This window comes from Mytilus edulis, chromosome 3, assembly GCF_963676685.1.
Source record: "Mytilus edulis chromosome 3, xbMytEdul2.2, whole genome shotgun sequence".
Classification (NCBI taxonomy): Eukaryota; Metazoa; Mollusca; class Bivalvia; order Mytilida; family Mytilidae; genus Mytilus; species Mytilus edulis.
In genome coordinates this window covers 18,551,302-18,565,646 of record NC_092346.1, presented here as the reverse complement: position 1 = coordinate 18,565,646, position 14,345 = coordinate 18,551,302, and the positions used below count along the sequence as shown (strand labels likewise).

The 14,345-nt window shown below is 34.6% G+C and overlaps 1 protein-coding gene across 1 annotated transcript; it reads left to right on the top strand.

Moving 5' to 3' along the window:
• The first annotated feature begins 2,079 nt into the window (after positions 1–2,079).
• LOC139515942 (uncharacterized) lies at positions 2,080–13,771 on the top strand. The gene is made up of 2 exons (XM_071305722.1): positions 2,080–2,175; positions 11,938–13,771. Exons 1-2 carry the CDS (start codon positions 2,145–2,147, stop codon positions 13,617–13,619), a joined length of 1,713 nt encoding a protein of 570 aa, XP_071161823.1. The 5' UTR covers positions 2,080–2,144; the 3' UTR covers positions 13,620–13,771.
• Positions 13,772–14,345: the final 574 nt, after the last annotated feature.

Below are 14,345 nucleotides of genomic sequence, written 5' to 3'. Positions count from 1 at the left end.
AACAATCAGTTCTTTAATTTCATTAAAGTACATAATATTCCCGAAAGTAAGCTCATGATGAAGTTTTATGTCAAAATAGTATGATGTTTCAGACCTAAAGCTTTAGGAAAACCTTGGTCGCCAAACCTTGGTAATCAAAAGATTTCAACATATGGATCGTGGATGGCGGCCAAGGTTGATTATGCCAAAAACAAATTAAAATTGTGGAAAAAATTACCATATTTCACGTTAAACTACAATAATGTTCATTAAAGGGGTCATAGTTACATGAATTTTAAAGGAAGGTGCCAAAAATGTAGTATTATCACAAATATTTCTACGAGGTGAAATGTGTAGTATTTTGGTCTGATCATAAAAAACATCACTTCTAGTCTATCTTAAACATCATCCTTTGACATATACGCAATTGTAGCAGGTAGACGGAAACTGTATGTAAACAGAAAGACCCAATCTAATTAAAAACCGATCTCTCATCGCTCCTGTTTCTGATATGTCGCGTGGGACGCTCCCCGCGACATATCAGAAACAGGAGCGATGATAAACTGGACCCCTGTTGTGTTCACTTATCGCTACACTGACAACAGGTATGGCCTAAATCCCGTGGTCAGAATTCTGACCACGGGATTTAATAATTTGACGAGACTAGTACATCATGTGCTATGTTTGATTATGTATTATACTGATAGCAAATCAAAGAGAAATTAGCACATTTATAACCCTACTGAGTTCTTTCGTGAATGAAAGATACCGGCTCAGTTTGTCAAGAACATGTTAACACGCTCGTTGGTCATTTATCTGCGAGTACCACCATGGGGTTAATTAACAGATACTTGTTTATTTTGCGGCATCGCAGTAGTAACATTTGAGGTCAATTTCCTATCACTTTAATTGGCCAATTTTATTAGCGAATCGTTGAATTTGTACGACTCGTCCAATTAATGCCAATGTGACAATAGCTCCAACCCGTTCCTTCGGTGCGAAGCTATAGATAGAACGGCGGACCAGTTTAGAGCGATGAGAGATCGGTTTTTAATTAGATTGAGAAAGACCAAAAAAAATGAATATCAGCGATACATCATGTACATGATAAACAAGACTGAGAAGATTTTTGTTCTGATTATATTTTTTGTCCATGCACGATGTTGGAGATATCCTTGGTTAAAGATGCACATATATCTTGGTGAGTGTCACAGTAGGACACTTTAGAGCCTCTAGTTTTCTATTTCTTTTTTTGTCCATAATTAAAGTTCTCTAGCTATTATACAAACCCCATCCAAGCCCTCATATATATCACTACGACTCTATTACAATGAGGCAGATTATATACCAGTTTTCTATAAGGTAAAGATAGATGGCTAGTTAGTATAGTGTGTTCGAATAACTGCTAATGATAAGCTCATCCTTCACAACATACGGTACCGCAGATGCAAAATAAAACTTTAACAGTAAATAGAATACGATTTTTTAAAAGTAATAACAAATCACTCATTGATGAGAGGGCGACATTCCGCCCGAAAAGAACAACTAATCACGGAGGCGGGCTAATCATACATGTGTGGGTTAGGTCAGTTGGTAGCAGGAGGATTTTGAAATTGAATATCCTGTCCTGGTATAGGAGACGATGTCCGGCCAAGAAAGGATAAACCTTAGAGATGAGGTAAATCGGCGGCAGATGAAAAACGGAAGTTCAAGAGTCACTGCAATCCGGTGCATTAGTTTTCAGTTCCTGGTGTCTCAAATGGCCATCCTCTAAGATAAGAAATGTGAATCTTTATTGTATAAATGGTTAGGACCCAATTGCAAGAACTAGATATGCCGTACGAAATTAGGCTAGACTAAGTTCTTTCTAGTTCCCTGTTAATAATATCTACCACTATTTAGTTAGAAAAAGATTTTCTTTTAAAAGTAGAAACAACCTGACGACGGTGGACACTTATCAGTAGAAGCTCGAGAGTAGAAGTTATCTATTAAAGTATTAGTAATCTTAAGTAGCTATCGGTTGCGGCGCACCAAAATTGGAGCATAAATATTTATATGATGTTACACAAATCGACCCGTTACAAAAGAATTAGTTACTGTCCCCATTCGTTTCATGTCCCTTTGCAACCTGCCCGTTCACCGACAAAATATAATCCAGTATAATTATGGCTTGGGCAGAAATAAAGCCAGTTCCAGGTGAGGAATTCTAGTCAGAATTATGCAAACATAATTTGCAATGGACGTCGAGTATAGTTAGTAAAGTTGTTTTTTCCTCTCTATCTAAATGAAGCATTGACATTGTGATTTCTGTGGTCACCATATTGGATGTACACACTAAATTTTAAAAGTGTTTTATGAACTTATCTCCTTTCTGTAAATCATTTATAAGTGATAAAATACTTGTTTTCTGCATTTGAATTTCAATGAAGTTATGTAAAAATATTGGGTAAACTTATATGAAATTGTAGTTAAGGTTTATGTACCCTTCTGTAGCCTAGCCATTTTTGTACGAATTGACAACTAATAGTGTTTGGCGAAAGGTGCTTTATTATAGTAATGCATATATAGTTATACCAAGCATGGTATCAATAAGCTACAATGAACAAAATGTGAATATGAAGCACCTGAACCCCAATGTGGGTAATAATAAAAGTAATTAGAAAAAATTAACAATAAAAAGAAAAAGAAAAAAAAAAAATGTTTTATATCAATTACATAATAAAAGTGGCCTGGAACATGCTCTTCCGCCCAAAACCACATGGCAATACGAACCCGGATGAAGCATCAAAGGGAAGCAATTCTTACAAGGCGTCATCAATTATGTACAATGAGAGTTGCCTCCCATTGTACGCAATTGACAACTAATAGTGTTTGGCGAAAGGTGCTTTATTATAGTAATGCATATATAGTTATACCAAGCATGGTATCAATAAGCTACAATGAACAAAATGTGAATATGAAGCACCTGAACCCAAAACGAAGTCGCCAAACACAGGGGTTAATAATATATACATAAAAAAAAAAAAACAAACAAACAAAAACAAACAAAAAAAACAAAAAACCCAACAACATCAAATCAAGAATATAAAAATACACCGGCGAAAATACCCTAACACTAACTACCAATCAAATAATTCATAGCTGACGTAACCCGATACATATCAACACTAGCTTGTTTAATGTAAGTCTGAAAACAATCAGATCTCCAGTCTCCGTGATGTTTCAATAAAATCTCAGGAATGCCAGCCTTGGTGGCTAATGTAGCCCCTCCGTGTCTCAGCGAATGAAAAGAATAAACTGAAGGGTCTAAACCAACAAGAACAATTAACTCTCTAAAACGGTTCAACAAAACGGATCTAGATAAAGGCAATAATTTACCATGAACAGGTAAAGCAAAAACGGGAGCATTCTTATCACCAGGTATTAATTAAAGACACAAGATGCTTATAAGCTCGAGCAGGACATATTGATGGCTCAACTGAGCAACACAAGGAAACCTGATGGGTGTAATCATGATTCTGTCTAGTCTTTGACCATTTCAATAAAAGGAGGATACCCTTTTCACTAACAACAACATTATCTCTGATCAATTGTTCACGGGAATTAAAAGATGTAGAGCTTCTGCTGACCAGGTTTGACGCCCTAAGCATACCAAAAAAAGCAAACGTTAGAAAACACCATAAACAAGCATCTAAATAATCATAAATATTCAACAACCTAACAATATCAATTAAATGTGTAGGTAACAATGGTAATTTTGACACAGCCACATGCTGATTCTTATGACTCAATCCTCTTAAAGTCAATTTGAATTCTGTAGATAAAAAAGGTTCCACAGTAAAACCAAAAAGTTGACTCCAGGTCTTAATGCCAGAAATATAATTCTTAACAGATGAAAAACTGCTTAAACTCTTGGATAGAAAACATGCATAAGCACACAATATATCCTTAATACAAGGAAATGGTCGAAATTTATAATAAACACAAAAAATATGGTATGCATTGAGTTGACTCTTCAAATTTGAATAAGTACCAGGCCGAAAGGCTGCACCCTTAGCAAGCTTGACCTCTTTCTGCAAAACTGCTCTTCTGGACTTAAGACCTGGAAGTCATAAACAACAGTAATTAGATAAACAACAATGTCATATTAATTATCAAAGTTAGTCTTATCTGACACTAAATATGCGCAAAAAAAAAAAAAAAAAAAAAAAAAAAAAAAAAAAAAAAAAAAGTCAATGTATCATGTATGAAAATCTAAATGTTTATAATATCATTAAACATATGACCAAACACTTCTTTCTCAATAAAATCTGAATTGTAAAGTTTAGATTCTATAAAAAACTGTGATCTGTTCTTCTCCGAAAGATTCCAACGGGATAGCAAATCCGATAACCTATTTTCAACAGATGCTATATAACTCACACGCAGTTGAACATTACTTAACGCACACAAGTACCATATTTGACGTGCCAAATTCAACATTTCCTGATCACGTCCTGTTCCCCTATTTAAAATTTCAACACATGATTGATTGTCACAAAACAGCTGTACCCGTTTATTTGAGATACTTGATGTCCAGAATTGAATTGCTATGTAAATCGCATACATTTCAAGCACAGATATGTGCATGTCCCGCAAAGACTCCGGTATATCCGAATGAAAATATTCAAATGTCGTGAAATTGACACCACCAATACCCTTGAGACACGCGTCAGAGGAAATAATTGCGTCTGGTGAAGACCAATCTACATCGGGAATTATACTAATTCCATTATAGTCATGTAAAAATAATAACCACCACCGAATGTCTTGTCTAAATTCATCTGTAATATGAACACGATAATGATTGAAATGGTATTTTCGTAATGTCTGTAACATGCGTGAAATAAAAAGTCTTCCGCTTCGGACACATTCGGAAATAAAAGCCAACTTGCCAATAACTTGTTGTAACTGACGTTTGGTGCAATGTTTTTTCTTTTCAAATCTTTGTAACAACTCATAAGTCTCTTGTAATTTAATCTCTGGAATTCGGACTGTCATGTCAATTGAGTTATACTCCTTGCCGAGAAATGTCAAAACTTTTGTCGGCGGCAAACACTTTTCTTTGCTGACTTCTAATCCTAACCTCTGAAACAATTCTACAACAAAATTATAATCATGTTCAGCGTTCTGATTGTCACTAACACCACCAAAATCATCAACATAGTTTATTGTATGAATGTTAGATTTCCATAGCATATAGGAAACAGCATTCGTTGTTCGTTGACATGCCTGTGGCGAAGAGCGCATACCAAAAATAAGACGATTGTCAATAAAAATTTGTCCCCTCCATTCATAACCTTGTAAATGCAAGTCGTGCGGATCTAATACTAGCTGACGAAAAGCCCGGGACAAATCCAACTTCCAAATGGCACACCCACGACCGTGATTCAAGAGCAAAGCAATAAATTCTTCGTGTCTAGGATAATAAAGTTTAAAAGTTTCATTCAAAAAGGTGTCCGAAGGTATGCCTTCATTTATGGACAAATTATTGCCATGCGAACAGTCAACAATTACTCTCCTATCGGAATCTCCCTTAGGAACTGTGAATAATGGTGATAATGTTAAATGACAACAAAGAGGGTTCTTTCGGAAAGGACCATAAATAGCCCCAAGGTCTGATTCTTTTGAAATATATGAATCAATAAAACTTGAAAACTGATTAAGATGATTTTGTCGACGTGTGGGGGGATCGGGCAGTGTATCTTTGATATATATTAATTATCAAAGTTAGTCTTATCTGACACTAAATGTTTTATATCAATTACATAATAAAAGTGGCCTGGAACATGCTCTTCCGCCCAAAACCACATGGCAATACGAACCCGGATGAAGCATCAAAGGGAAGCAATTCTTACAAGGCGTCATCAATTATGTACAATGAGAGTTGCCTCCCATTGTACGCAATTTTTCAAACCTCAATTGTATCAAAACTAAAGATATAATAGATAATAGAGATAGCTGTGGATTTTCTATAAAAATCTTGATTTATTTGCCACAAAGTCCTCTTTTTCTATTAAATGCAATGGAACAGTAAAAAATAATGCTTTGCATCAAGTTTCCCCTTGGAATATGTACAAAATGGCCTATCTCTATTATACATTATATCTGTAGTTTTGATACAATTGAAGTTTGAAAACTTCGTACAAAAATGGCTACAGAAGGGTACATAAACCTTAATATCAGAAGTTTTAAATCAAGGAAAAAAATACTTTCAAGGCTTATACTTGTATCATAAGAGCTCAATATCACAACGAAATATTGGAGAGGTAATGTCCTTTAGTAAACTGTTAACAAAATAAAACACTTGGTTATACAAATTTGTTATATAGATGATACAATTTATCACATTAAACAGGTTGGGAACAAACCCCTGTATGGTGATTATACCTGTATAGAGGGATAATCCTTCTTTAGAGGGATAAAATTATCCCTCTATAGAGGGGTATTTTTGTTTACACTGGATTTAACATGTGTAAAGCAAATTAGGACAGAATGGCATTTTCTAGTTATATTGGCTATAATCTCTAGCATTATATGCATCAACATATGCACTTTACTATAAATGGGGATGACCAGTTTTCTGCTTTAGTGACAAAACTTGTAATCTATCTATACCTATCTGAACACCTGATCAACAACAAAAGGAATAGTTGACCTTTAAATTTCATGTTTAAATCTAACAATAGAAATTCTGTTCAATTAGGCATAAATGAGTAGAATTTACCTGATCATCACAGCTTTCAATTATGATGAACAATAGGTTGTATATTTAGTCAGATAAGCAGAAAACTGGGCATGTGTATATTAAATTAAGTACATCAATTGGTGCATCAACTGTTGCAGGTTACTGCCATAATAATATAAGTAGAAAATGTCATTCTGCCCTATTTGATTTAAATCCAGTCGAAACAAAAATACCCCTCTATAGAGGAATAATTTTATCCCTCTATACAGGTATAATCATCATATAGAGGGTTTGTTCCCAACCTGTTAAACAAGGTCCCATCATTGTGAATACTAGTTTCATGATTTTTCATTTAAGCTTTACATTTTCTTATTTTCATCTTGTCTATCAAAAACTATTGTCATATATATACAAGATTTGTAATCAGCAAGTAATCATATGAATGTAATCTTAAAGTAATCATGATTACAACTGTTTTTTGCAATGTAATCGATTACATTACGATTACTTGTAATCAGAAATGGCCTGATTACATAGGATTACACTGCAAAATGTAATCGATTACAGCTGATTACGATTACCCCATACCTGCCACCTATGATAGTAGAGGGGCATTATGTTTTCTGGTCTAGGGGTCTGTTCTTTCGTTTGTCCGTCCTTTCGTCTGTTCATCCGCCTTTCTCGCTTCAGGTTAAAGGTTTTAGTCAAGGTAGTTTTTGATGAAGTTGATGTACTATGGACACATTCTTGTTTATATCTGAATTTCAAACTTTCTAAAATTTGGTCATACATATACATTTTAAACTTTTCAAAACAAGATATTAAACTTTGATAAATTCTCTCTAAATAAATAAATGTCAGTAAAGGGGCTCTAGAGTACCGAGAGGGGGAGAATTAACAAAACTTAATTTGATTTACACTCTTTGACACTTGCGGTAATTACCAATCAAGCAAATAAACATGTTATTTAAGTTTTCACAACAGAGTTGCATTCAACATCGTAGCAGCTAAATAATTCTACATAGATTTATGACTATTGAAGGTGTAGCTAGCCTAGCTGCTATCAAAATCTATGTAGCAGCTAGGCTAGCTACACGTTCAATAGTCAAAAATCTACATAGCATTATTTAGCTGCTACGATGTTGAACGCAACCCTGGTTATGATTGGTTTTATCTCATCCAGTAAAATTTTATGTCATTGCGCACCAAAAATATAATATAATTCTGAATTATTAGATTTGCAGTTTATAAAGTAATTTTAATGTTATGTGGTATTTTCAGTAGTTTTATTGTAATTTGTGTACATGTAGTTCTATGGTATATTTTGAGTGTTCTGTGGTATTCTGTGGTTTTATGTGGTGTTCTGTGTTAAATTCATGTTCACTGATTTGAATTTAATTATATCTGATTTATAACCATGAACTACATTTATCCATATTATAAAAAGTAAAGAATAAACAATTTACAGGGCATGGACTGGATGATGTGTAGCTTTGTTTGGTGTATTGTAGTCATGACGCCATCTAATTAACTATCAAGTGACCTCCGAAGACCACAGATGGTTATATAATAGATATATACATAAATATAGATATAAATAGAAAGCAAACTCGTGGAATTTTCTAGGTCTGTTTAATTCCATATTGTAGATTAAAAACATATGTTTATCATCATTTTTACCTGATTTTTTTGTGTGGATCGAATTAGTCAAACAAACAAATTACCTTTATTTCACTTTCAATTTTGGCATTCTTTTCCTTTGAATAACCAAACTTGCAAATGAATAATTCATCATCAATGTTTCTTACCTTTGTTTGACAAAATTTCACTATTTCACTTTCATTAATGATCTAAAAAAAAAATCATATTAAGATTTCTTACATATCTCATAGCTAGTACACCTTTAATTTTTTTGAGATTTCAAATTACATGTTATGATGTATATATACTTTTTAAAGACTGATGAGTTATTTAGTCAAATTTAAATATAAATTTATTTATTCGTGATTTCACACATTTTGAATGCATTTGTGAAAAAGGATCAATACAAGATGTACCCAAATTCCCAAAGGACCAAATCCATTTTAAACAATGTCGGATGATTCAACTTTGACCTATCGTTCTTATTGACCTTAAATGATTATTTTGATTAATTTCATACCTGCCAACCTCTGAAACGTTTAAAGAGGGAGATCTCCCTCTCAGCTATGACAGCTGAGCTGGAGATTTTGCGCGAACAACCTTTTCAAAGTCATGTGAAATATATGACCTGTTTATATATTCTTTTACAAAACACATATGAGAGTTAATAGATATACTTTATTTCTTTAAATATGGTTATATCCTCAACAAGGTGTGCTGTTAGCTTCTTTCCTTTTTCCTTTCCATTAGCATCACCTCATGACAGCTGTACAGTATAGATTCCTTTGTTTCAAGTGTATATACATGTTTTGGGAGAAGGTGTATTTTATGTGATCACATACACAATTTGTATGGAATGATGATGGAAGTGTTTAACGACCTGGCACGGTCGGGGATAAGAATGGCCCTTGTTTGAAAAACATAACTTATAAATACCATTTATCCATGCTGTTATGTATGTCTGGATACTCTGGTTGGTCTTTGGAGGTACATGTCTTTGTTGATAGCTACTTTGTCGTTGACGATCTTGTACATCATAGCAAGCCTGGCCTCTCTGCGTCTTTCTTGTAGACTTTTCCTACCCAACTCGCTTATCATATCTATGACATTTGATCTGTTTGTGTGGCGCTTGGTGAAGTATCGCGCAGCCCTCCTTTGAACTTTTTCAATTTGGTCAATATGTTTCTGATGATATGGATCCCATACTGTTGTGGCATATTCTAGTTGGGGCATTACTAGAGTTTTGTAAGCTTGCTCTTTGATGCTTTTAGAGCCGATGTGTAAATTTCTGTGGAGGAAACCAAGACTTCTGCTGGCTTTGCTGTCTTTGCTGGTTATGTTGTTGATGTGTTCTCACCAGTCTAGTTCGATTGTGATGGTACAGCCTAGGTACTTAATTGATGCTTCATGTTTTAGTACGTGGCCGTGTAATACGTAGTCCCATTTGATTGGCTTTTTCTTTCTGAAGACAGTCAGTACGCTACGCTTTTCTGGGTGAAACTCAATCTTCCATTTCTCCTCCCAATGCTAGTTTATCGAGGTCCGACTGTAGGTGTTGGCAATCAGTATCTGAGGCGATGGTTAGGTAGACTACTATATCATCAACAAAGAGACGAACTGTTGAATTTAGGTCATTTGCTAGGTCATTTATATAAAACAAAAATAGGCTAGGGCCCAAGACTGACCCTTGTGGTACCCCAGATTCTACCTTTGCTGCGTCTGATTGTTCACCGTCAACTACTTCTACTTGAGTTCTATTTGTTAGGAACGCTTCTATCCAGCTGTTGGTCCTTCCCCTGATTCCATAGTGATTGAGTTTGTGTTAGAGTAGGCTATGGGATACCTTGTCGAATGCTTTTGAGAAGTCCAATATCAGTAGGTCACACTGTTTTCCCAATTCAAGGTACTTTGTTAGGTCATCAATGCGTTCTAAGAGTTGAGTCTCGGAGGATCGTTTACCACAAAATCCATGTTGTAGTGGATAAAGAATGTTGTCTGCCTCAGCATGTTTCATAATGTGGCTAGTAACAATGTGTTCGATGATCTTGCAGCAAATACATGTTAGAGATATTGGTCTGTAATTTGCTGGTATGTACTTTTGACCCTTTTTGTATGCTGGTGTGACTGTTGCTGTCCGCCAGTCATCTGGAACTTTGCCTGTCTCCATTGAAACATTAAATATGATGGTAAGTATGGGAGCTATTTCACTGGCAAGCTCTTTGAGTATCATTGGTCTGGTGTTATCCAGCCCAGCGGCTTTTTGTGGGTTAAGGTTTCTCAATTGTTTTTCGACGCCGTTGATTGTGATAAGGATGTCACTACATTCAGGGTAATTTTCTGGTGAGTTGGACATGTGATTTTGATTGTAGAATTCACTGTTGCTGATGTTGTTTGCCGAGGAAAATACAGATTAGAATTGTTCATTTAATATGTTGCTTTTTTGATTGGATCTGTTTCTAAACAACCATTTTTCTTAGAGGTGCCACTTTACTTTTTCCACTTATCCGGTGCTTGATGTATGTCCAAAATCTTTTAGAAGGGAAATGTGTTTCTTCAGGATTCTCTGGGGTGATGATATTTTCAATAAACTTCCAGTATGTTTGTCTTCGGCTTTTTTGTGCTGTCTTTTTCAGTTCTTTAAATCTTGTACAATCGTCAGGATGGTTTGATTTCTTTTTCTTTTTATATGCTCGGTCTTTTCGCCTTATGAGTGATTTTATTTCACGTGTAATCCATGGGTTCTTATCTTTGGTCTACAGGTTTGTGATGGTATATGTTTGTTGGTGCTTGTAAGTCTTGTTTCAAGACCGTCTTTAAACATTGTCCATAGTTTATTTATATCTGGTCTATCTATATTGCTTTCTTTGTGAATAGCGTTGTGTAAATGTTTCATATCTTCCTTCATGCTGTCCCATATGCTCTCTTGTAGAGTGGGATTTTTCGTTGTTTCTGTTTGTTTGTTACTGGGTTGTTGATGTTCATTTCAGCATATATTATGTCATGGTTTGATATTCCTGGTATGATATCTATTCTAATTATTTTGCTGGGACAGTTAGTGACCAAGAGGTCCAGAGTGTTCTTGTTTCTTGTAGGCTCTTGCACTAGCTGTGTTAGTCCGTTATCGTCAAGGTTTTCTGCAAAATGGTAATGTTGTTATGTGTGCTGTGTTCCCTGGTAAAGACATTTATTTGTCCAGTTCTATCCTGGCTAGTTGAAGTCCCCTCCGATCAATTGGCATGCATTTATTGCGTTGGAGACTTTCAACATCCGATGTTTTTGGGTTGTAGTAGGCACATATGTATAGATCTTTTGTGCCTTTCTGCTGTATTCGTGCCCAAATTATCTCACATTCATGCTTCAGAGATTTTGGAAAAGTTCATCACCTGCATTTTCACTTTGATGATTATTTTCATCTTTTATTTAGTTGGATTCATTTTTTTAGAAGTTTATTAGAAGTTTATTTTGTTGATCATGTTGACCAATTTTGAATGGCCATTCTTGTCAAGTACAGACATAGTATTTAGTTAGTTTCTTTTTTTTCACGTTTTCTATGACCAATTTAAAAGAGTAATATATCATTTTTTTTATAGGTTCATCTTTAAAACTGTCAGATACAAAGTGTGGACCCTGTCATGCGAGAAAGAAAAATAATCAGTCACTATACTGGTGTATGTCCTGTGAAGAAGGGCTGTGTGAAGAATGTTGCGACCATCATAAAGCAATAAAGGCAATTAGAAATCATTCAGTTGTTCCCCTTTTGTGTGTCAAACCTCTAGAGCAATTTATTCCATCTTTCAAAACAGATTGTTCTATTCATGATAAGCCATTAGAACTTTATTGCCCATGCCATGAAGAACCTTGTTGTACCAAATGTGCTTCACTTAGCCACCCAAACTGCATAGGCATCACACTGTTCCATAGTTTTGTAAGTGATTTGGAGAGATCAGACAAGCTTACCTATCTTGACAATGATATTGCAACTCTATTGAAAAACATTGACTCGTTAATTGAAAATCGCCAAGTCAACTTGAAAGAAATTTCTGATCAGGGTAAAACAAAATTTGACTTGTTTGTAGTTCTGAAAGAAGAATTAAAAGATCTCGAAATCAAACTGCAGTCTAAATGTCAAGGGTTGCATGTGACGGCATATGCAGAAATAGAAGCAGTTGTAGCAAAACTCCAGAAAAAGCGACAGATGATTATAGACTATAAAGATAACTCATCACAGCTGAGACAAATTGGTGCAGATACACAACTGTTTCATGGAACCAAACAAATAGAAAAATTCATAGAAGAAGAAAGGAAATCTCTAAGTGAAATTATTAAAGAGCCATCTATGCGAGAGATGAAAATAAAAGCACAAATGAGTGACAATTTTAAACAAATTGTGTCTGATTTAATAGATGTGACTATAGAAAGGGACACTTCTAAGGTTATTCTGAAGGATGTAGAAGGTAGTTTAACATGCCAAAGTGTAAAAGATAATCAAGCAAAAGTATCAGTTGTCCAAAAAACAATGACTAAATTTGACAAATCAGCTTTTATGGATCATGCAAACATTTCTTGCTTAGTTGGATTTCCAGGGGGTGATATACTGGTTTCAGATTATGAGGGTCAACAACTGCTCATATTTGATATCAGTGGGTCAGTAAAGAAAAAAATACATTTTCTAAGTAGACCATTTGGATTGACTGTTGTTGATACAGATACCTTTGCAGTTTCATTTCCAGAAAAAAGAAACATAAAACTTTACTTCCTACATACATTCTCAGAATTAAATGAAATCCAGATAGGTGTAGGGTGCTGGGGTTTACAGTATGAAGATGATTTATTCATAGCTGCCATTAGAAATGTTGAAATTTTGTTTCTTAATTTATCTGGAAATATTAAAAAAGCTATTCCAATGAAGCAAAAGAATCTTGTATACGTTTTGAAAAGCAAACGGAGTCATTTTCGTACAGAGTTTGAAAATCATAGTGTTCATTGCTATAGTTCTACTAATGGGAGAAAACAGTGGCAATTTTCTCATCCGTCAGTACTCGGTCCACGCAACATGTGTTTTGATGCTGAAGGCAATTTATTGGTAGCATGTCAAGATTCCAACTGTGTAATTCTTATTTCTAGTGATGGGGAACATTTCAAAAGAGTTGTGGAAATGGATTGTGCGAAGTGTATCTACTTTGATGTCAAAAAGTCTCTTCTTTATGTTTGTAGTGTCAATGGAAAAGAAATTGCTGCATTCATTATTCCGAAATGCTTTGGTTCTTTTTAAGAGCTATAAATAGAAATAGTACTGAAATAATTAAAAATGGAATGATTTAAATGATCTGTCACTACACCATAAAGATATCTATCATTTGAATAGTCATGATTGTTATCATTAAAAAAAATTGTGTATTTTTATATTGAAAAATATCACAAGCTCTATCTTGTGTCATATGTTTTTGTTTAAGAAATGAAGTGTTTTGCTTTATATAGTGAAAACATCACTTGCCAAAAATATTTTTAAGTTTCAATAGTAGTTGTTTTTTGGAACATATTTTAAAAGTGCCTTGTGTGCATTTTAAATCTTACTTTTTTGGTCAAGATTGTGAGTAAAATCTTGTTCAAAAAGTTTTATTCATTATGGATTTTAATTTATTAGGTTACTGTTATTTAAAACAATGTTCAACCCACCATTTTTTCTTTATATTTTCGGTAGCAAGTCAAGAATATGGCAGCTATTATCTAATAGTTATTTTCTATGTATTTTGCATTGCCGTTTGTTTTTTATTGCACTTCAATATCTGTTGTTTCTTTGTTTTCTTCTTATTATTATACCCTGCGCAATTAATTGCATCAGGTATAATGTTTTGACCCATCCATCTGTCAGTCCATCTGATTGTCCGTCTGTCCGTCTGTTTTTCTGGCCGTCCCTCCGCCAGACCGTCATTCCTGTTTTTGTCATCGCAACTCCTTTGTACATGCTGTAACCACACAACACTTATAATGACATTTC